This window comes from Lycium ferocissimum, chromosome 12, assembly GCF_029784015.1.
Source record: "Lycium ferocissimum isolate CSIRO_LF1 chromosome 12, AGI_CSIRO_Lferr_CH_V1, whole genome shotgun sequence".
In the NCBI taxonomy this organism is placed as follows: Eukaryota; Viridiplantae; Streptophyta; class Magnoliopsida; order Solanales; family Solanaceae; genus Lycium; species Lycium ferocissimum.
This window is the reverse complement of record NC_081353.1, coordinates 45,122,774-45,147,943: the sequence shown is the minus strand read 5'-3', so window position 1 is coordinate 45,147,943 and position 25,170 is coordinate 45,122,774. Positions and strand designations below refer to the sequence as shown.

At 35.0% G+C, this 25,170-nt stretch overlaps 1 protein-coding gene across 1 annotated transcript; it reads right to left on the bottom strand.

Moving 5' to 3' along the window:
* Window positions 1-2,435: 2,435 nt before the first annotated feature.
* On the bottom strand, window positions 2,436-4,532 carry LOC132040974 (7-deoxyloganetin glucosyltransferase-like). The gene is made up of 2 exons (XM_059431684.1): window positions 3,945-4,532; window positions 2,436-3,602 (listed from the first exon to the last, which is right to left on the bottom strand). Exons 1-2 carry the CDS (start codon window positions 4,456-4,458, stop codon window positions 2,662-2,664), a joined length of 1,455 nt encoding a protein of 484 aa, XP_059287667.1. The 5' UTR covers window positions 4,459-4,532; the 3' UTR covers window positions 2,436-2,661.
* Window positions 4,533-25,170: the final 20,638 nt, after the last annotated feature.

Genomic DNA, 25,170 nt, shown 5'->3' with positions numbered 1-25,170 from the left:
AAACCGAACTTACTAGTTACTATAACATCAAGTCGAGTCTAGCTCAATTGAGCTTCTTATAGACCAAGTCTAGCACAATCGAACTTTGTTAAAGTATAACCTAGCTCGAGCATAGCCAGCCAATTAGTTCGAGTAAACTATTTAGTACTTATGATGTTTAATTTGTTCTGGTATAATACAACACTATTTATTACTAGAAGAAAAAAATGCATAGTAATAAATTGGTTGATTAAATACCATATAAGTACTGTATTACTCACTACAAGGAAGTACAGAAATGACAACAACTCTTTGGCAACAAAAATAATATTGTTGGCAAAATTCAATATTTGGTAACAACTTAGTTTGATTGTTGGCATATTTAAAAATGAACTTTTTTTGTTGCCAACAATTTAATTTTGTTGCCATATATTATTATTGTTCTGAAATGCTTTTAAAAAAAAAAAAGTTGTTGCTTGCGTCGTTCTGATAACGGTGATGGGAAAAGTTTATCACAACAACAAAAAATTGTTGTTGCTTAAAATGTTTTTGCGCGGCGTTAATACTTATGACAACAAAAAGTTTGTTGGCAAATGTTTTCTTTCTTCTAGTGACTGCAGTATAATTGAATTATATACGGTTTCCATCAGCTTCCCAACTTGTTAAATGGCAAATTAATGCCAAGCTTTAGAAGTAGATTTGATAAAACTAACTTTTTTGTTAGTTAATTGTAATTAGTACGGTCTAAGCAATATTGTATTTTGCAGCCACACCTGGAGGAGCCACATTTTTGCCCAAGCTTCACTACGAGAAAAAAAGAAGAATGATGACGGAAGAATTTGTTACAAGTCCGTCACAAATTCAACTTTGTCATAGATTTGTGATAAATTTCGGCCATCATATATTCGCTCGTCTAAAAATTTTGTAACGAGATAATGACTCTGCACAAATAGTTGTGACGGAATAACGTCCGTCTCAATTAGAGACAGATTTTCCTAATCGGTCAAAAAAGATTGTAACAAAGGCTAAACCCGTCATAGATAGTGATAAACTAAAAATAGAAAAGTTCGTCACAAAATTAAATTTTATTATTTAAAATAAATAATAATTGAATAATATTTTATAAATAATTTCCATAATGTTGAATAATTTATTAAATAATAAGAACTTGTTTGTTAATTATTTACTATTAAATAATAAAAAATCATTAAAAATCATATCTCTATTGGTTGCCCTCTCACTCTTTTATCCTAACGACTTACATTACATGTTTCATTGTCTTCTGATGTGAGACGTCAATTTTTCCAAAACTTGTGATGAAAAGATCCTTACACAATTTTGTTTCATCACTAATTCATGTGACGAGATATTCTGTCACAAAATCAAATTATTTTAATTAAAAATTAGTCTTGTTAAAAAAAAAAAATTAACAGAATTCTTATTTCCGTCACAATTTTGTGACGGAAACACAAGTATGTCACAAAGTTGTGACGAAATTGTAAGGTATCCTTATTTTTGTCATAATTTGTGATAGAATTGTGACAAATATTTGTGACATGCATCATCATGTCTGTTATAAATTTTATCACAAATTTTAGTTAAGTGACCGTTTAAAAATCAACTCCGATTTTCGTCTACATTTGATAACATTTATTGAGTTGGGTAAATTAAAAATTCAATTATTGACTCATCATAATATGAGAAGACAAAAAGTGGACATAACACTTATTTATTTAAAATGACGTGACCAAACCTTTGAATAATTTATTGTATTTTATTCCCTCCGTTCACTTTTATTTGTCCATTATTTTAAAAATATATTTTCGCTTTTACTTGTCACTTTTAGCATATCAAGAGAAGACATTTATTTTTTTCTGTTTTACCCATAGTATTAATTACTCACTTCAAATCATTTTTCAAATCCAGTAAATATGCATCAATTAATATGGGTACATTGGTAAATTATGTACTCTATTTATTATTTCTTAAAAAACGTGAAAAGTCTAAAGTGAACAAGTAAAAGTGAACGGAGGGAGTATTTCTTTAAGTAATATCTTGTAGCCAATCATGGGCGTTGACGTTTAATTTGCTGGGAATGGTGCTGTGATCCAGATTGTATGCGATAAATGCCGATGCACCTAACATACTCTAATCAAAACTACTCCCTATAATTAATTTAAATATCTTAAACATAACGTTCCCAGTCTTCATCCGATTTATTTATGTGATAATGTTTGATAGCGTATGAACTTTAAAAAAAAAGACTTCCTATACGTATACTCGTAAACATGTCATGCAAATTTCTGGGAGTATTAAAGTATCTTTAATAGTCAAGTGAGTATTAAAGTATCTTTAATAGTCAAGTGAGAAGTTCGAATTAATTTTTTTTTTTTTTGAATGTATAAATGATGTAATTCTTCTTAAAATAAACTAAAAAAAAAAGAGTGACACATAAATGGAACAAAGGGAGTATTATTTACTTCAATTTGCAATGATGTAATAGTACTTCAAAGTCTGTCATAATGGTGACCAAACATACATAATTATGCAATAAATATGTTCCTTCCTGCTCGGAATACCAATGGATGGAAGAAGGAGAAAGAACTATAATATGAAAAACTCTTACAAGAACACATGAAGAAAAGAAGATGAAATTTCAAACACCTTCTGTAATCAACTTCTTTAACTTAGTTTGGATGAAAGAAGAATGTCATTGACCACATTTTCTATGTTCACATAAGATGACCCTGTTGATTTTTTTGCAGATTCTTGAGCCAAATTCTTCCATTCAATTGTCTTTTTCTTCATTTCTTTGCCTTTTTCACCAAGCATCAATTCCCTCACAAGGCTTTTCACTTCACCCCGCTTCACATTATTGTCAATCTCCATTCCTACACCCCATTTAGTAACAGAAAACCAACAATTTGTCTGTTGTTCTGCGAAAAACGGCCAACAAACCATAGGGACCCCACTACTAATACTCTCGAGCGTAGAATTCCATCCACTATGAGTCAAGAATCCTCCTATTGCTGGATGGTTAAGTACTTCTTCTTGCGAGCACCAACTCGCAAGCATTCCCCTCTTTTTAGTTTCTTCCACGAATTCAGGTGGAAGAATTGCTTCATCACCTGATACAATATCGGGTCTTATGATCCATAGAAACTCTTGCTGGCTATTTGCAAGTCCCCAAGCAAATTCCATAAGTTGATTAGGAGTCATAACAGTGATACTACCAAAGTTAACATAAACAACAGAGTTTGGTTCTTTTGTGTCAAGCCATTGTATGCACTCTGGCTCCTCTTTCCATAGGCTCGACCCGAGTCCCTTCAAATTCTCATCATCGACGTGTTTGACGAGTAAATGCAATGGCCCTATTGGGTAGACTGGTGGAAGGAGAGTTCGGAGCGATTCAAGAACTTCACTCTCTAGTGCCTCGAAGGTGTTGAGGACAATTGCAGAAGCTTTTCTCGCTCTCTCTGTTTCTTGGAGAACAAATTTAATCATGTATTCATCTGGATTTGTAGTTCTCAAGAAACTTGGAAGATCCCTTAATCGTATGTTCTCCATTCCTGGTATGCAATCCAAAGTTGTCTCTAGGTACCCATTTGTTAATTGACTGGCATCTACAATTTCCCAAAAGAGAAAAGGTCAAAGACATGCATATATAACTAGGATTTAGCTAAATACATCAAGAATACCAATAAAGCCTCAAATGATAGCTAATTTCTTTCATCTATCTAAATTTTAGTGGATAGTCTTGAGTGACTGACGGTGTCATAAACCTATAATTTCAATATACACATAAGTTCAGTTTAAAAAATCTTAAAAGACTGAACCATCAAGTACTAATTATGAATTCGCTTCTGGATAGAGCTATCTGATACCTGTACTGATTGAAGGTACCAGTTCTCCGATGGAATAATCAATACAAAAGCAAAACTTATTGAGGGAGAAAGTGTTTATACCTTTAAGTGGAATATATCCTTTTTCAATAATGGTGGAGTAATGCATGTAACCTAAGAAACCACAAGTACTAGTGGTCCAAAACAGAACTTCAGGGACTCCCAATTCTTGTGCAGCAGCTAAGGTGAAGCTCATGATACCATCCGAAACGATGCAAGACACCGGTGGCACGTCCAACGTGTTATTAAGCTTTGCAAGAAGATCCCTAAAGGGACCTAAGCAAGTTTTAGTAGTGGATTCACACAAAGAAGGTATGTCTTGCGTTGCATCGGCATCACAAGGTGGGAGTCCATCGGGAATGGTCTCGAAACGCAACGATGAAAGCCCGTTGAGAGAATCGGGGCCACGAGACTTAAGGAGACGCCTATGGTTAAATTCAGTGTTGACAAAAGTTATGTGAAAGCCTTTGTGATGAAGGATTTTGGCTAGCTTTAACATGGGGTTAATATGGCCTTGGGCAGGGAATGGTATGCATACTGCATGTGGCTTGTTTAATTCAGCACTAATGGAACCCATTCTTTCTATTTCTCTTTTTAAAAATCTCTCGAGAGGGAAATGAAGGATTTTGTATGATTTTGGTAAGAAGATCGGAAGATGATAGAGATATTTATAGATGGAAATATCTCTGCAAGTTTGATTTCAATCTGGAACTAAGGCCGGCTTCGAAGTCAAATATGACTTACTATATTAATATAATATATTACATATATTCATAAATTATTAGTCCGATTTCTCCTAGAAAATTGTCATTCAATACATCATCAGTGCAACTTGAAATATTTATACTTGTTACTCTCTCCGTCCCATATTACTTGTCACATTCCTAAAAATATATGTCTCAGATAATTTGTTCATTTATAAAATTAAAATAAATTTAATTAAATATTTTTCATCTTATCCTTAGTATTAAATGTTCTTGAAAATAATTAATATTTATGATTTCTTAAGCAGCCACCACAGCGTCGACATGCCTGCTTAGGCTAGGCAGTTTGGTCATTTCATGTGCTGCCTTTGACATCTTTGACGCTACACCGTCTATATGAATTTGCTTAAATGGGCCCTACCTCAATTTCTACGCTACACGCTGCAATTGCAAGCTTTTGCAACTATCACTTTTTGACCATGTGGGCTGAATTTTCTATCTTACACTTTCATTTGCAGCTTCTTTAAGTAGGGCCTGATTTCATCTCAATCATGAGATGAGATGAGATGAGCGTTTGTACATGCGATTTCATCTCTGAATTTATCTCATGAGATGAAATTTCAAATCATTCAAAAAGGTATTATTTAGGATTTGAAATCATGATTTTAAAAAATATAAATGTAAAATTTGATTCATACGTTTATATTTTATAAAGCAAGATTCATAAGTTGGTAGATATATTTACCATGTGGGAAGAGATTGTTCGAATCATGTGGGAGGATTATATTGAAGAGTAGCTACATTAATATTCATTTAAATTTTACTTTTTATTGAACTAAAGTTTGATCAATTGATGCTGTATTTTTTAGAACGATTTTTTATTGAACTAAAATTTGATCAATTGATGTTGTATTTTTTAGAAAGGCCTTCTAGTAGCATATTAATTTTATTATGAACTATGATTTACTCATTTGGTAAAATTGTATAAGAATTGAGAAAATTTTGATGGTTTTCACAACTTGTGGGGTTTTTATGTTTATAAAAAAAACTGCAACTTAAGAAATCCAAATTGCATGTCCAAACATGATTTCATCTCATGAGATGAAATCATGTCCAAACGGCTCCTTAATGTGTCAATACTTATCTCCCTTTGCATTGCATAACTTATATCCAGCTTTGTGGTATTTCTTTATTGAGTACTTCTTCAAAATCATATTATTATAAACTCTCTAACATTTCACAAAGCTTAGAGAACAGTTGAATAAGCTGTTGCATCCAAAATTTTGAGCAATGTATTGAAAATAATTGTAAATACTAAAGCTAACAAAAATACATCACTAAATTTAATATAGAACAAATTCAAATTGCATTTTATATTTTAGGAGAAATTTATTCAATTTAAATTTTTGATTATGAAAACTGTATTACACTATAATTTTAACAAAATGTATCTTAGGAAGAGATCTAAACTTAGACTAATGAAAAAGTTACAAATTAAGAGCAAAGACGTTTTCATTTTGAATAGGTAAAAGTACAAATTTAAGAATATCTTAAAATAGCATTCTTTTGGAGTTGGGCCGTGTGTTGCACGGCATCTTCTTACTAGTCTTTTTAGAAGTTATGATGATGATTATAATATTAATAATCGTACTACTAATTATATCAACAGTTTAACTTTTGCACAATCGCATCCTAAAATGATTTTTATATTATCAAGTAACTTGAAAAATGATTAGTACAGATTCATATAGTCGATTCTTACTTGTTTGAGATTGAACCATACTTATTTTTATTGCAAGAATGTAAATATGTAATAGTTCATAAAAATTGAGATTTTGTGATCTAAAAAATAAACGAAGGTAAAATACGTTAATATATAATGTAGATATTATCATTTACATGGTCCTTGTGTAAGTTAAATTCATGTACATAATATGTTTATCTTGGCTCAGGGTAATATGGTCGGTTTACAAGTCACCAAATAATTGTTTATTGCATAAATAATGAATATATTGGTGACCACTAGATCTAATAAGAAATTCAAACTTCAAGAGGCTGGTCCTGATGTGCTTAGATTATCTGTATTATTATACAAATAAAAATTTAATCATAACCAGTCAATTAATTAAAAGAATTATACTTGAAGAAGTTGGTGATCATGTTCCTGTACATACAACGTATCTACACGATTAATTTTTTTAGTATTTCTTTTCTTTTACCCCTCCCCCCATGAGCTCTCTCCTTTTGCTCTCCCTTGGTGACTCGAGCCCCACAATCTTCAGGTTGGAGATGGAGGGTGTTTACCGTCTGAGCACCCTCCTATTGTCTACATGATCAGTGAATAGTTCGCCTTTTATGCATTTGTGTCTACTGTGAAAAATCTTTCCAGTCTATTGCTGAAAAAGAAATTGTTCGTAAACAGTTGTAAAACATTTTTAAAACATGATAGAATATTACTCATAAAATATAATATATTCATTTCCATAAACTATATGCCATAATTTTCGAAAATCCATTCAAATTTAATTGTAGCTAGTAGCTTAGCTTGATTTTTTTTTAATATTAATATTGTAAACTAGACTAGACACTAATCACTCTGATGTAGTATTCCTTTTAACAAATAATGAAAATAACAAACTACAGGCAAACACTAATTATGTTTGGCTATATTAATTTATTTAAAATGATGACCAGATAAATCTGAAGAAATATTGTTAAAAAGAAAAGGAAAAAGAAATTTTGCGGTAGTTAACACTCAAGTGGATACTAATTTAGATTCATCCGCGGAAAACTCTAGTCTGGATGATTTAAATAAAACTAATTGAAATTCGCTTCTTTGCTTGATATTCCAATGTTTTAAGACACACTGAAAGACAAAAAACAAAAACAAAAAAAATCCTAGATATGGTGATTTTTCTCTATAAAATATCCCATCCTTTTACCTTTATATAAAAAATCTCTTCTATTTAATGCTTAGTGATGGTTGATCCCTACTTGATCTCTATTTTTCCATTTTTTTGAATTCTTCATTTATCTTTGAAAAAGATTGTTTAACGCAAATTAATAGAAGAAACTGTTCAATTTGAGTTCTACATTTTTTTTCATTCAACCGTTAATGTATTTTCAAAATTGTTAGAATTGGAACTAATAGTGTTCCACGAGACAACGACTCACACAATAAGCCAAGCTTGATATTGATTTTGATAATAAAAAACTACCGAAAGAAGCTAATAATGTAATGAACGTATCCAACTTTGAAACAAGTTAATTTGATGTAACTGTTGAATTCTTATACAGTCAAATATCTCTATAATATTGTCGTTTGTCCGCATTTTTATGGTTGCCATTGTTGACCATATCAGATATGGTTTTATTGTCATATATGATTTTATATATTCTATGATTATGCAAAATCACATTCTTAATATTGTGGAAGATATGGCTCAATATTGTCATGATATACGCCTTGAATCATGCTTGTAATTATGTAGATATTTGTGTATAAATAGTCTATAGTTCATAATTTGTAAATCAGAAAATATATAGAATATTTTTCAATCTCTTATGATTCTTGATTTATCAATAGTTTTCATGGTATCAGAACCTAATTTTTTTTCCTGAAATTGTTCTACTTCTTATACATTGTTGGTATTTGATTTTTGTCATCAAGTTATCTTTTCTGTTTTCCCAATGGAGTCACATTCTCTGATATTTTGTCAACCAAATTTGATGGAAAAAACTATCCTATGTGGGAATTTCATTTTCGTATCTTTGTTCAAGGGAAGAGCTTGTTTGGAATGTTGGATGGATCAACAACTGAGCCAAACGAAGATAAGAAAAAACTAGTTTGGCATGCTAACAATGCTCTTGTCATTTCGTGGATCCTCAATTCCGTACATGCAGATGTTGCACTTAGTCTAGGTCTGTTCAATATGGCATCAGGGATGTGGAAGCATCTCAAAAAGGTATATGCTCAATGTAACCATGCTTGTGATTTTGAATTAGAATGTTCTCTTTCAGAATACAAGTAGGGAGACAAAGATATTCGGAGTTATTATTCAGGACTTATGGCGATCTGGTCAGAACAAGACCAAAGTTTTGAAGGAAACCTTTCTTCCACAGGCCTCAAAGAAGTTATGCTGGAGAAGAAGAAGAAGAAGACTCGAGTCGTTCAATTTCTCATGAAATTGAGGCCTGACTTTGAACCCATTAGAGAAAACATTCTTAACAGAGAAACTCTACCGGTCATTGATGTGGTTTTCGAAGCACTCATTCTTGAGGAGACGCACATCAATACTCAAGCAGTAATAGATTTGTCCTACACAGTTGACACGGCTATGTATGCATCAAAAGGTAAATTCTACACTCAGAATTCATCTCAAAAGTCTGGACCTCAATTCTTTGAGCGCAAAGAGTCTCGCGTCACATTGCAAGAAGAGAAATATATGCAATTATTGCAAGAAGACTGGCCATATAATTCTGGAGTGCAATCGACGCCTAAACACTCGTCAAACCAAGCACAAAGCTTATCAAGCAGCCGAAGCTTATATGAGTCGAGCAGAGATCACACCACCATCTGCCTTGGATCCAAAAGCACTTCAAAATATGATACATGATTCAGTTGCTGCTGCTCTCCCAGGGGCTATTTCCAATGCTCTCACTGTTGCCTATTCTGGCAAGAAATTAAATAAGAATTCAAAAGTTTAGCATATAGATTCAGTTGCTTCTAACCATATGACAGGAGATATCCATAATTTAAATTCTTTATCAACTCCATCAGAAAATCATCTTGTTGTCACAGCTAATGGTGATACATTACCTGCCTCCGGCATTGGAAATGCATCTTGCTTCACTAATGTCCTTTATGTCCCTAAACTTACTACTAATCTGATTTCAGTTGGACAATTGGCGGAACAAAATTGTCTTGTTCTTTTCTCACGTTTTGGTTGTGTTGTTCAGAATCTGGAGACAAGGAAGGTAATCGCCAAGGGTCGTAAAGTTGGGAGACTTTTCTAGTTGTACACGTCTAAAACACCTCACCATGCATATTTTTTGTCTGCCTCTAAAGAGGAAATCACCAACTCATTGACCACGTCTCACGATATACTTGGGTGTTCTTTTTTAGAGACAAAAGTGATGTTCCTAAACTCATAAAACAATTTGTCACCTATGTCGAAACTCAGTTCAACAAGTGAATCAAAACATTTTGATCTCATTCGGGTGGGCAATACATGAAATCTGACCTCATAGATTTTTTCAAAGAAAGAGGCATTATTTCGCAACACTCTTGTCCATACATACCTGAACAAAATAGGGTTGTAGAAAGAAAAAAATAGGCATGTAGTCACGACCCATTTAGCCTAGGCCGTGCAAGCACTTACCTTCCCACCTCGGTAAGCGAACCGTTCTCCCAATAACGAACCAATACATAAATTGAAGAAAGTTAAGTCGCGAAAATAACGGATACGTAAGTCTCAGGATTTATATAGATAGATAGTAGTAAAAAGTATGGAAACAGTAAATACTCCCGAGGTCTAGTCTGAATAATACAAGAGCATCTAAGCAGAATAATACAATCTGGAATACTGATACATAATGTCTATGTCTCTGAAGTAAAAGTAAGACATATGATAGGAAGGTATTCAAGGTTAGCGGACGCCATGCTCACCCTGGAAACTCGAGATAAAGCTGAAGTGTCGATCAGCCACGGGTCACAAAGTAGATCCGATTCGATACTCGCATTCATAAAAGAATGCACAAGTGCGGTCAAGACAAACAACAAGATGGTAGGCATCATCGGCCGACTAATCATAGTCAAAGACAATTCAGATAAATAAGCAGATAAGCAAATAAACCACCTAAGCATGAGACAATATAATCACAACCAGGTATCAGTCATCACCTATGTAAAACATCTAAACCCGAACATGTCAAGTCTGAGTATATCCGATCCAATCCAATCATTACAATTCAATCAACACAGTCCAATCATCAGAATCCAATCATCAACATCTCAATCAAGTCATGATGAAATGCAGTGCAATAATGGTATAAATGTGATGCTATGTCATGCAAATGAGGTGTACACATGTACTCCGAACGGAAATATCAACATCTCGGTAGCACAACCCAGAGTGACTCGCGAAGTCTAAGTGCCATCCGTCCCAGATCTTTGCCCAACAGACAGACAGGACCCTGGCTAATTGCTCACAGGGGAAGTCTCACCGGCACCATCCTGGGTGACCCGAGGAATCCATGCACTAACAACGATTCCGGGATAACATCAAAATCGACCATGCAACAATGATGCCGGAATAGATCATCGGACATCATCCATCTCACATTAACTCAAGTAAAAGATTCTTTCAAATATCAGTTTCACACAATCAACGATTCCGGAATTGAACATCGGACATCGGCCTTCTCACAATTACTCAAGTAAAAGAGTTCATCAAAATATCAGTTTCATATAATCAACGATGTCGGAAAAGATCTTCGGACATCGGCCTTTTCACAATCACTCAAGTAAAGAGTTTATCAAAATATCAGTTTCGCTCAATCAATGATGTCACACCCCTTTTTGGGCCCCGCGCGATAAAAGGGCACGCTGGTTTTTATTGTTTAAGGGTTTTTCCATTTGAAGTGACGGTTTTGAATAGGGATTATTTATTTACAGAGTCGCCACTTGGAATTGAGTTATGGTGTTCCAAGTCACCTTATTGAATCCCTAATCAAAAGGAAATGACTCTTTATTTTTGGTCCGCAAAAACAAAAGACTGGGTAAGGAATTCTGTTGATCGGGAAAAGGTGTTAGGCATTCCCCCAGTGCCGTGGTACTAGCATGGTCGCTTTTATCGGCTTATACTTGGTTATAATTAATTCTTGGATAAAAAGTGTTCTAATTGTTTAGGACTAGGAGCGTGTATGCACAAAAAATCTTTCATTAATTATATTATTAGAGTGTCAAGGAATGGGGTAGCCCACATGACTTTTCTTTAATTCAAGAAAACGGGTCTGTCCACATGGTCAATATACTTATTATCAGAGTGTCAAGGAACGGGATGGTCCACATGACTTTTCTTTGATTATATGCGTTTAACCAAGGAACGGGTCTGTCCACATGGTCAACACAGTTATTATTAGAATAATTTTGCCAAATGCTTAAAAGAAAAGAAATTATTTGTTTATGAGATAAGGCCAACTTTGATATTATTGCGTTGCTGAACTTAATTGCTTCACTAGACCCAATACTTTATTTCATTTAACAGAACCAATAGCTCAAAGAAGAAAACACTGCATCACTGATATAATTTTAATAGTAACTCATATTAACTCATCAAATAAATACTCACACAGTACCCCTTAACTTGTCATCTTCGCATTTCAACTCTGTGCCATCATCAAAACAAGCAAGAAGGGACTTCAAAATCTGCTACCAACTTCTCTAATTGCATAAAGCAAAGTTTGGCCAGATTATTAAAGTGACAAGATTCAAGCAAAAGCTATATGCACAACAAGTTTGTTGACGATTGACAGACATTTGGATTCATGGTTAACACAAAGGTCCGGTGATGGTTGAAATGCGAGTACGGTACAACCACTCACCGTCGCCTTATGGTGCTCGTAAAAGTTTTCACCAATAAGACTCTCGCATGCATGTCATGTCACTAGAACCAGCTTGAAAAGAACTCAGACAAAAGAAAAACCAAAGAAGATATACTAGGAAATGACAAAACAAAAACTCATTTTTTTTAATTAAACAAAATGATAGAAGGGTTTTGACATTAAAACAAGAAAATAAAATTTGGATTACAACCCTAGAATAACCCAGATAACAGAAAAAACATCAAAACAAACTACCAAGACTCCTTTCTAGAGGGGAGAGGAGTGACTTCCCAATTGCAAAGCTGTCATCTTAGCCAATAAGTTGCACATAAGCATTACTTGAACCATTATCAGTTTCAATCAAATTATTCTCAGAAAACAAGTTCTGGGTCCCTTTAGCTAATTCATCCTTATCAACTTCTGGAACTGAGACTGATAGCCCGGAAAGTTTTCCAGATGTCTCCCATCTATGTTGCCTCTCTTTCTTGTATTCCGGCCTAGGTCAAAAGTTGGAGCTGGTACGAGGTCGGTATGCTTGTGGGGAGTAAGAACCCTGTGGAGCTGGTGCACACCATTGTTGGTAAAGATATGGTTGAGCATATGGCTGTGCACCACAGGCAAAGTATTGGAGAGGTGACATGGAATATTGAGGGTCTTGTGGAGGAAAGTAATGTTGAGGTTGAGTGTATAGAGTTTGGGAATAGACTTGAGGTTGTGGCTGGGTATATGAGCGAGATGGACCGCTCACACCTCGTTGCGCTTCTAGTATAATCATGGCTACATCATCATTTTCCCTCAAGTTGCTCAAGCTTCCTGAACCATTTTGAGTTACTTCAGCATTTACTTTCATGTCAGCAAAACTCATGATACGTCCTGTTTTGATTCCATTTTCTATCATTTCCCCCATCTTAATGACCTCAATAAATGGTTTGCCCAGTGCTGGGAGCATGTGTTGATAGTATTCTTCAGTTTGGGCTTGGAGAAAAGTATCCACCACCTCACCTTCTGCCATTGGAGGCTTTACTTTAGCAGCCTGCTCTCTCTACCTAATGGCGAATTCCCTGAAACTTTCTGTAAATTTCTTCTGCACCTTGGTCATGGACATTTTATCTGGAGTAATGTCTATATTATACTGAAATTGTCGCACAAACTCTTGAGCCATGTCATCCCAGATATGCCACTTAATGACGTCCCGATCAGTGAACCAATCCGAGGCTATTCCTGTTAAGCTCTCACTAAAGTAGGCCATAAGCATTTCGTCCTTACCTCCAGCTCCTCTCAACTGATTGCAATACCTCTTCAAATGGGCCATAGGATCACCTTGCCCATCATACTTGTCAAACTTTGGAGTCTTAAAACCATAAGGCAAGTGAACATTAGAAAACATGTACAAGTCTTTGTATGAAACACTTTTATGACCTTCTTGACCTTGCAAGTTTCTTATGGATTGCTCCAAGCTTTTCATCTTTCTAGTCATTTCCTCATCATCTATGGTCTTATCAAGTTTTTCAGTGTTAACGGGAGGCTCAAGGTGAGGGTTATAACCATATGGGTTAGAGACATTTAAAGTAAGTCGGTTCTAGAGTATAGGGTTGAGCATCAGGGGTTTTGAACATGGGCCCACTGTTAGATGGATCACCAGGCACAGTAAGTGAAGCTCGGGTTGAGGTCGGCACATTAGGGGAAATGTCGAGGTAACCAGGTGGCGGTGGAGGTAGTGCCTGACCAGTCATCCAAGCCTGATACATGTTTGTCATGTGTTGTTTTAACATTCTCACTTCTTCAGCTAACCCCGAGTTTTGGTCAACCAACGGTGTTTGAGTGCTCGCATCAAACAACCGGTGTCCTCGTTGGTTGCCATTGCCTTTTAGTTTTTGACCTTGTGTTGTAAGGATGAGTCGCCAGTTTTAATACCACAAACCAACCACCTTCTAAAATCAAACATCATAAGATAAGTGAGTTAGGAAATTTTATGGGTTCAATATCAAGTTACGTGCAATGCACATAGCCACAATTATCAGTTCTAGAACGATTCTGAGGGTGACAATGTTATTTTGACATCATCTCAATTTTCGCTTGATTCGGCCTTTCCTTTTTTTATTTTTCCTTTCCACACCTCTTAGTTCACACATTTTATTGCCATTCTTTTCTTTTCATGATTATCTCGCTTTTTTTTCCCTTTCTTTCACTCCTCTTTTTTTTGGATTTTTTGAAAATAATTTGATTGAACCTGACTTGGGTTGCCTACGTATCATGCTGGGGCATGAATCAGATCTGTGCGTAGTTCGGGAAGTTTCGGCATAAAGTAATCAACAAAATTATTTCTGAATTTTCTTTCTTTCTTTCTTTCGTTTTTTTTTTTTTTTTTTTTTTTGAAGTAAAGAAACTATAAAGTCTAAAAAAATCTTTTTTGATTTTGAATTATCAAAAGAATGACTCCTAAAACATACGTAAAAGGAAAACGTATTTTTTTTTATCTCTCTCTCTCTCTCTTTTTTCTTTTTATAGGGCATTAAAAGATCTCTTTTTTGAGTTTATTTAAATAAGGACAAAAACTATCTCTTTTTTTTTTTTTTTGGATTTTTGAATACAAAATAAAAACACTTTTTTTTTTTTGAATTTTTGAATAAAGATCACCGAACTCGAGAAGGGCTGCCTACATATCATCGCCCCGAGGGACGGGAATCAGGTGTGCGTAGTTCATCCAGATAGGACAATTCTATTGACTTGAAACACCACCGTCTTTTGTGTTACTTTTTTCTTCTTTTTTTTTTTTTTTTGGTAAAAGTAATGTGACATGGAAAATCATTTTGGTTTTTCTACCCTTGAATTATGCTAAAGAAACTGATTTTTTTTAATTTTTTTCTTTCTAAAAACATAAAAAGGTAAAATCTTTTTGGAATTTTCATTTTTTGAAAAAAAAACAACTCATAAAACCAAAAAATCTAGACTGGCTTACTCGAGCGGACAACTCGAGCCAGGGAGAGCCAGGTTACCTGTAGCAGAACTATCCGGCTTTGCTGGCGGTTCTTCCAGCCTAAAACATGTGTGACTACAATCCTTCACCAGGAACTGGTTAGCACATTGGCTTTATCTCAAGACAAAAAGTTTTGTGGAGCTGGTTAGCACACACGACATCTACCTATCAGAAGACTCAGAGGGGGTGCGCGAGAGAAGACAATTTGTATATACAATCACGAAATATCAAAGCAGTAAATAAGCGAAAAAGAGCACATTAGGCCAACGAACACAATATATCCAAGAAATAAATAACCAAATATAAGTCAATATCACAAAGATCGAATTCTGGTTGTCCCCAGCAGAGTCACCAGAGATGTCACACCCCTTTTTGGGCCCCGCGCGATAAACGCGCACGTTGATTTTTATTGTTTAAGAGTTTTTTCATTTGAAGTGACGGTTTTGAATAGGGATTATTTATTTACAAAGTCGCCACTTGGAATTGAGTTATGGCGTTCCAAGTCACCTTATTGAATCCCTAATCAAAAGGAAATGACTCCTTATTTTTGGTCCGTGAAAACAAAAGATCGAGTAAGGAATTCTGTTGATCGGGGAGAAGGTGTTAGGCATTCCCCGAGTCCCGTGGTACTAGCACGGTCGCTTTTATCGGCTTATACTTGGTTATAATTAATTCTTGGATAAAAAGTGTTCTAATTGTTTAGGACTAGGAGCGTGTATGCACGTAAAATCTTTCATTAATTATATTATTAGAGTGTCAAGGAGTGGGGTGACTCACATGACTTTTCTTTAATTATGCATTTAACCAAGGAAACGGGTCTGTCCACATGGTCAATACACTTATTATTAGAGTGTCAAGGAACGGGATGGTCCACATGACTTTTCTTTGATTATATGCATTTAACCAAGGAACGAGTCTGTCCACATGGTCAACACAATTATTATTAGAATAATTTTGCCAAATGCTTAAAAGAAAAGAAATTATTTTTTTATGAGATAAGGTCAACTTTGATATTATTGGGTTGCTGAACTTAATTTTCACTGGACCCAACACTTTATTTCATTTAACAGAACCAATAGCTCAAAGAAGAAAACACTGCGTCACTAATATAATTTTAATAGTAACTCATATTAACCCATCAAATAAATACTCACACAGTACCCCTTGACTTGTCATCTTCGCATTTCAACTCTGTGCCATCATCTTAACATGACTAGTATAATCTTGTATCTTAGAACAATTAGCACAACCAAACTAATATATTAATTATATTAAGAAGTAGACCAAAAAAAAAAAAAAAACCAATGGAAGATAGCAGAACATCATATAGTCTAGAAAAACAATATGAAATATTAAACAAGAGGATAGATATGGACCTCTCATGGAGTAAAACTTCTTCTTATTAATAAGAACATCCAAACTTGTTTACAAAAGCTGAAATGAACAGGAACTACACTCGAATAGAGAAAAAGCAAGAATCTTTGCCCAAAAAATACGCCGACGACCTCAAACGAGACCTCTCCTAAGACTGAGTGAAACCATTATCCAAGTGTGGGGGTGTAGACAATATTATGGTTGGTGTTTCCAGGCAGAGGAGGATCAATTTAAGGGCGCTGGTTTACATGGTGTTTAGATGGTGGTTAATGAGTGGTTTTTGGGTTGTTTTCTTTAGCTGCTAAAATTTCTATCCCGTTCTTTTATGACTTTGTGCCTCCAATTTTGTCTATGCAGTTGGTGAAATGAAAGTTCAAGATATGAAAAAAGGACGTGAGGTGCTTCGTCTAAATGGGAGTTGCGGCTGATTATGGTTGATGTATTGTATAGTCTAGGTGCTATGGTTTAGGTCATAGTCTTTATATATGTTGTGCATAGGTACATGAAAAAGCCTTTGGGTAATGGGCCTTGAAAAGTGGGTGCAGATGGGTTTTCTCTTCTTCTTCTTTTTTTTTAAATGGAAAAAGGCATTTTAGTTTTTTTATTGTTGTTGTTATTTTAAGAAAAAATACATAAAAGGGTGCATGTGATATGTGTGTGTGGATGTGGTATTAAAATTGAGTGGTGAAATGACATATAATTAACAAGTGAGAATATAAAATATACTACTACTAAATTAAAATAGCAAGATAAAATATGTACTTACCCTATATTTATTTATTAAAACTTTTAACTTGGAAATTAAACTAAAAATAGAGAACATATTTTCGGACATTTTCTTTCTTTTTGTACTAATAAAAAAAATGAAACTAAACATATTTCCTAAAAAGGTGACTCTATTTTTGTGATTTTCGATTATTCAAATAAGACCTACTAAACCAAATAAAACCAAATAAAATGTCTAGACCATATTTAAAGGAAAAAATTAGATACTAGAAGGTGAAACACCCCGGGGAGGGTCAAAAATCACGTGTCTACAAACGATACCGGATCATCACCGAGTATCGGCTATGCATCATGAATATGAGAGAATGCGTGCAATGCATATGTAAATCAATCAAGTTCAATATCACAGGTACCACAATGGGGTGCAGCAACAACGTATCACATCATAATACCAACGGTGGGTATGCCAACATATATCAATAACTCAAGTACCAACAGTGGGTATGCCCACATATATCAATAAATCAAGTAACAATAGTGGGTACGCCAACAATATATCCAAGTACAAATACCAACAACGGGTATGTCAATTCTATCCAAATCAAGACACAAAACAGAATTCGATATCTACCAACTAAACATGGCATCAAGCCAACACAATTGAACAATCAAGTACACATAAGGGGGTGGCTAGCCCCAACACACATCAGGGCCCAACCTAAGGCAATATGCATCCCAACGTCATACGCGAAGATTCACATGCTGTCTCTGACATTATAATCTAAATATATGATTCACTATATGAAGTCTCACCAAAGGTAAACCATAACCTACCTGGACAGCCGAACTGCAACACCAACAACTCATTCTTTTGCCTTGCCCTTCCGCTGAAGCTCAGAACCAAAGTAGTCTAAGCATAATTGAATTCTATACTAGAAATCATGAAGAATGATACTAATATTGCTATGATATCAATTAGGTCAATTTTAACCCTAGAATTTGGGAAAACGGGCCCACAAGGGTAAAACAAAAAATTCGAGGGCAAAATACCAAATTAAGTACTAGATGATCATCACCCAGCCACTAATTGTTGATTTAACTCAAGGATTGGTCTAAATCTGATTTCAACCAAAAACCTCCAAATTGGGTATAAACCCTAAGTCCGTGATTCCGAAATTCAACGCTAAAAGTGGAAGATATATGCTTAAGAAGCTTAGATTAGTTAATATCTAACATGAACATCATCAATTTATCATTAATAATTTAGGGAAATGTTCTTTCAAAACCCTCTCTCAAATTCCATCTCTAAGGAATTATTAAAGGTAAGGGAAAAATCTAAGATGATTGTGATTATGGAAGAGTAAAGGATTAGGCAAGTTTTACCTCCAAGAATTTCTTCAAATTATCTCCAAGAACAGCTTCCCCCAGCTCAAATATCGAGATAAGAAATAATGAGGGTCTAGGACTTATTTAAGACATATTTAATGAAAAATAATTGTTCGTCACTGCCACGGCGGTAGAGATGCGGCTGCAGCGGCGCTGCTACGGCGGCTAAGATACCGCCACAGCGGTATGGCCAACATTACGCATGGTCACCCCAGCGGTCATCCGACCGCCACAGCGGTGCCGCGGGGCGGCTCTGGTACCGCCATTGCAGGCACCAGACATCAGAATCCCTTTTTTTTTCTAAGTCTTCAATCGAAATCCCGGGTTGTTCCCGAGGCCATCTGCTCACAAACTTCCCGCATAGACTCTTATAAAAATACACTGTGAATGCGTTCGTGGTCTCGAAATTTCCGACGGAGGCCTCGCTAGCCGAGTCAACCCCTGATGCCTTAATTCCAATTTCCCATTCCAAGTCTCGAAATGCATCCGAATGCATTGGGAATCAAACCAAATACCCATACAGGTTCTAAAAAACCATCCGGACCTCTCGAAATCGACGGAATTTTGAAAAAGGTCCGTTTGCCCAAAAGTTAACTTTGGGTCAACCGTTTTTCACTTTAAGCCCATATTTTCACCAAAGTTGTCCGAATTCGGTCTAGGCACCCCGGGAAGCATATCAACGGTCCCCTCTGGTCAAAAGTGAGCTAATCAATACTCGGGAACAGGCAAAAACTCCGAAAGAACTATAACGACCAAATGGGTTGTTACACATGTTCTGGAAACCACATTAGCTCTTCTCGATACATCAAATTTCCTAAAATATTTTGGGTTGAATCCATTCAAACTTCTGTCTATTTACTAAAAAGACACACCAACAACAAAGATGATAGTGTTCTTTTTGGTAAACTCCTTGATTATTCCCATCTAAAAGTTTTTGGTTGTGTGTGTTTTGTCCATTTATCTAGACATGAATGTCATAAATTATCTTCCAAAGCCGTGAGGTATGTTTTTTTGGGTTATAATAATGTTCAAAAGGGCTATCTTTGTTATCATTCTTCTAGACGATAGTTAAGGGTTTCTAGACATGTGATTTTCTTTGAGCATATGTTTGCTTACCCTACAACCTCATCAACAACATCCGACTCTCTTTTATTTTTGTACAAGTTTGAGAATCAACAAGTGCAAAGTCTTGCAGCTCCCAACGAGGACCCTAATGGCATTACTGATGATCATGTTCAATCTGATACGTTCACAACGGATGGTTCAGGTAATAGTACTTCTTCACCTAGTTCGTCCTATACCTCTTTCGCTCACTCATCTGACAGCAATAATAATTCTGATGGTGAACCTGTACCAAATAAGCAAATAAATCCTCCAATTCCTGCTTCCCGTCACTCAGAACGTAAAACATCTGCCCCGAATCGAAATGGATACTTTCCAGGTAGATACGACCGATCTTATGCCTTACTTGCTACTTTGAATTCTATTTTTGTCCCAACTACTTACCAACAGGCATCGACTCATGACTGTTGGAAAAAGGTAATGGAAGAGGAACTTTCAGCTTTAGAAGAGAATCATACATGGGATTTGGTGTCTAAACTAGCTGAAGCTTCTATTATTGGGAGTAAATGGATTTATTCAGTGAATATGAAGTCTGATGGCACATTGGAGAGGTATAAATCTCGTCTAGTAACTCAAGGATATAAACAAGAATATGGGTTGGACTATAAGGAGACTTTCGTCCCTGCTGAAAAGATGACAACAATTCTTGTGCTGCTCACTATTGCATCTGTCAAACGGTGGCAACTTCATCAAATGGATGTGAAAAATGCATTTTTGCATGGTGAATTACGTGAAGTTATATACATGAAGCCTCCTCCAGGGTACAACCAAGCCCAACTTGACATAGTATATCGTCTTCGAAAGTCTTTTTACGGTCTCAAGCAAGCACCACGTGCATGGTTTGAGAAGTTTTGATCTACCATCATTAATGTTGATTCTTCTCAGTTAGTTTCTGATTACTCATCATTATCCGACACTCTAATACTGGTATGACAATTTTGTTACTTTATGTGGATGATATGATTATAACCGAAAATGATGAGAATGAGATTAAACATCTCAAGAATCTTCTTAATGCAACCTTCAAAATGAAAGACCTTGGTAGGTTAACATATTTTTTGGGTTTGGAGGTTGAATATTGGCAGGATGGTATCATGCTAAGCCAAAGGAAGTATGCGAAAGATCTTGTTACACAAGCATGTCTTAGTGATCAGAAGGTAGCGCACACACCCATGGAGATCAATGTGAAGTACAAAAATGATGATGGAGATCCTCTTGCAGAACCAACACTATACCGGAGGCGCATTGGTTGTCTAATTTATTTGACAATGACAAGACCGGGCATCTCTTATCCGGTTCAAGTCTTGAGCCAATTTGTTGCAAATCCATGTCAATGTCACGTTTTTGCCCTCCTCAGGATCATTCGCTATGTTCGAAGTACAATTAATAAAGGTCTATTCTTTCATTCAACATCATCTCTAAACCTCGAAGGATATGCAGATGCAGATTGGGCAGGATGCCCAAACTCTCAAAAGAGCAACATACTGTTATAGAGAAGATATAGAACAAACATTAAAGTTTTTCTAAAAAATTTGATCGTTATATATTAAAATACTATTATAAATGATGATGATTATTATAGAGAGATTTGTCCATACTGTTGATTATATGAAGGTTTTGTATCATTGCCTACTATTAATTTACACATAACAGTGCTCCAGATTTTTGTAGAAGTCTATATGGTCACGCGATATTTCAGAAGAGTACCTATCTTAAGTTAAGACAAAGTTTGATTTGGACAAATGCATATATGTTGGAGACTATTGATGGCTAAAAAACAAAACTGGAAATGGAACGCTAGCCATTAGTGGTCTCCTCTTTTGTTTTTTGGGTACCTGTCGATCGGGTCTATTTTTTTTATATTGTCGTGTCTATTCGTGGACCAGAAACAACGCAAAATATAGTTTCGTATGTCTAAATGTTGATCTAAAACAATTCTTTAAACATGCATATGAATAGTTTTAGTTTGTTACGTTTTAAATTGAGCACTTTTGGTCTTCATTATATTTATAATATGTATTGATAGTTATGTTTGATGAAATTGCCTTTGAAATGCTTGTGTATCGTTTAAGTTTACTAAATTTAAAAAAAAAAAAAAAAAACACCATCACAAGAGGCTTTTTTTATTCAGTTTCCTAATTTGTGCCTTAGGAAATTAAAAACTCGTAACTATAAGATTTCAACAACATTAATAATTGTTACTGAGGATTCAGAGGATATTGTATACGGTAAAAATCGGGTAAAGTTTGTCCGGTTCAAACCGGGGTCGGTAAAAGGAAGAAAACAAACGATAGTGTTTGATCCGAAGAAGCTTTGCATAAATTCGTTGTATCCGGAGATAACTCCTTATCGTGGTTGGTCCGGGGTCCGGTCCTTACATGGCCGAGTTGATCGTGGCCGTTTGCCCTATTCGAATATAGCGGAATCAGTCGTGGCCGTTAGCCCGGTTTCTTCGTGACCATTCTGATCGTGGCCGTTGGTCCGGATAATCAGTTATTCGCCCGCCACGTGTGGGAATCTTGTTGCCACCTGCTTCTGACAGTCGTACGGGTGTCAGACCGTACGACCTAACCTTATCCATATTAGGTTTTCTTTATCCTAAAAGGGCTCCATGATGTATAGAGGGCCCATAGAGGAAAACTATAAATAGGGGATTCCCTCACTTTTGGGGTTGGCTTTTTTAGATTCAAGAGCTTTGTACTTTGAATATTTATATAAAAACTCTCTCTCGCTTTGATTTCTTCTGATCTTGGTCCCATGGGTGACAAACTTAAATAATTCATTGAATCGCTCCATTCAACATTGCACGGAATATAGATAAAATCTAAGCTTAAATATATAATCTCCAATATCTTTACTCAATCATTAGCATACCAACTCATACTTAAGCCTTTTCGTAAGCGAAAATATACGCATATACCTTTTGTTCATCAAAGAATAGATTAAAGTGCCACATATCCTATACCTCATTTATAAATTTAACTTATTATTCAATTTCGGGGTAAAACAGATATATAAATTGATTCATTTGTTGTTTCATGTAAATGACGATTGAACAAAGAGAATGATGTATTTAATTGGTGTCAATAAAAATTTCTAAAGGTACAAATTAAATTAGGGGAAATAAATTCGGAGAAGTTTGACAAAATAATGGCTTCTTAGTTTAAATCGCTACGCATGCTTCTTATGAGACAATTTTGTCAAAGATAACACTCGTGTGTTTTAATAATAATAAAAATTAAAAGTAATTAATTTAAGATTAAAATTTTTATGTTATATTTAAGACCATTTAAAATCATATCTAAAACACAAGGGGCTAATTTTGTTATTTACTCGCACAACATTAATTTTGTTTGTGTTTAAAAAACACATCTAGTTGAGTAGGTGGTGATAATTCAGGCAGAAAAAGGAAACAACTGATAGTTGAATTATTCAATTCACGAAAAAATGATAGTTCAGACGTATTTTTTCTCATTATCTCAAAAGAAGCATGTAGTTAATTTTCTTTGGGGAGGGTACATACAAGTGGGGAATTTATCTGTGTTGGTATTGAAGAATGTCTCAACGTGATGAAAGGGTCTCTAAAGAGATGTTGATGGAAACGGATGGGGAAAGTCCAAAATATACACACTCACACTGAAAAAACTAACCTTATGGAATGCAATTAAGGCCGACTAGAGCACGCAATTTGACCGTTTCTTATAAATCCTTCGTCTTCATATTCTGCAAGAGGTTATTTTCACGGCTTGATATAAAATACTAATTCCGTTTATTTTTACTTATTATGTATTGAAGTGGCACGTCTATTAAGGAGCCAAAAATAGAATGACAATATATTATATTACCCTTTAAACATACTCACTCCATTTACTTTTACTTGTCCACTATACTAAAAATAAATTTTCACTTTTACTTGTCCACTTTAAAGATACGAAGGAAAGACAAACTTTGTTTTTTCTTGTTTTACCCTTAACACTAATTACTTATTTTCAAATCATTCTCCAAGTTCAATGAGACTATACACCAATTAATATGGGTATTATAGTAAAGTACATACTTCATTAATTAATTTTTAAGGGACGTGCAAAGTCAAAACTGGACAAGTAAAAGTGAACGAAGGGAGTAATAAATGCAATATTTTGGGAAATGCATTAAGGGATTGTAGTAAATAATAAGGGTAAATCATGAACTAAGTGTTAAATATTGTCTTGGTTTTCTAAATTGAACAAGTAAAGGTGGACATCTATTTTTAGTATAGAGGACAAGTAGAAAATGGACGGAGGGAGTACTAATTACAAATCCTAAATTTCATAGTTGAATATTTGTTTCTGTTATCTTGAATGCTACTTACGAGTTTAAGTGATTGGTGCGACTTTTTTGTGAATAATACAAATACCCAGGGGCTGGGAAATTGATTTAAAAAAATACTTACGAGTTTAAGTAAATGAAGAGAGAAAATATTAAACAAGCCAAAGCAGCGCCCTACTTTGGAAACAATTTGTTCATCCTCATGAGTCATGAGGTTACACAACTTGAAATTCAAGAGGGTGCATTAATTTAAGTCCCACATTTGTAGACCTAACGCGCAATCAATTTCACTAATGAAAGATCTTAATATTGTAGATATTTTAGTTTCAATAGATAGTGATCGGTCCAGTGCATGGTCTACTTTCAGAGTGATGGAGAACCGACCAATAGCTTAAATGCAGCATGTAGTCGAGGGCAGCTTGCAGAGGACGAGTCAGAATTTGACGTTTATGGAATTTAAATTTACCAAGTAGTTACTAGGTCCACAGTTAAATATTTATACATATTTAATAGATTTTCTAATACCAATACAAGATCTAAACAAAAATTACTGAGCTTGTCCGAATCTGAAATAATACTTTCCTCCGCCCCTGGCAGCTAGTGTTTGGTGGCAGAATTAAGATTTTCATTAAGAAGAATCAAAATATAATTTACACCTTTCAAGGGGATTCAAAAATATAATATTTATTCACACGAACAAAACTTTAAGCTAGTTATACAGTGTAATTAATTCTCTGACAAAGAAGTGTCAATATTAACTCCCTTAAAAAGAGAGGGGAAGAAAGACTGTAGAATTAAAGGTTAAGTGTTTACCGCGAGTTCAGTCTATAGTAACGAAGGAACATTTTCGTCAGAGGGATTAGTTTCCATGAAAAATTATTCACTGCTGCACTGCTCGCGAAATGATATTATCCTGCCTCAAGTTGGCCGTACAGATTAAAGAATAAAATCAGAGTAAAATTTTACTGGCTTGAAGTGGGTTGTACTTCGATACGTACGTAAATATATTGCTTAAATGAAAGTTAATTTGGGAGTAAAATTATCAGTGCATTAGGTTTCTAATGTACTGTGTTTGGTATATCTATCT

What these genes read in the sequence shown, in the direction of transcription:
- LOC132040974 (XM_059431684.1), bottom strand. Translation starts at nt 4,458, where the DNA reads ATGGGTTCCATTAGTGCTGAATTAAACAAGCCACATGCAGTATGCATA. An exon ending in AGGATATATTCCACTTAAAG is followed by an intron (nt 3,603 to 3,944) that starts GTATAAACACTT and finishes GGGAAATTGTAG; the next exon opens with ATGCCAGTCAATTAACAAAT.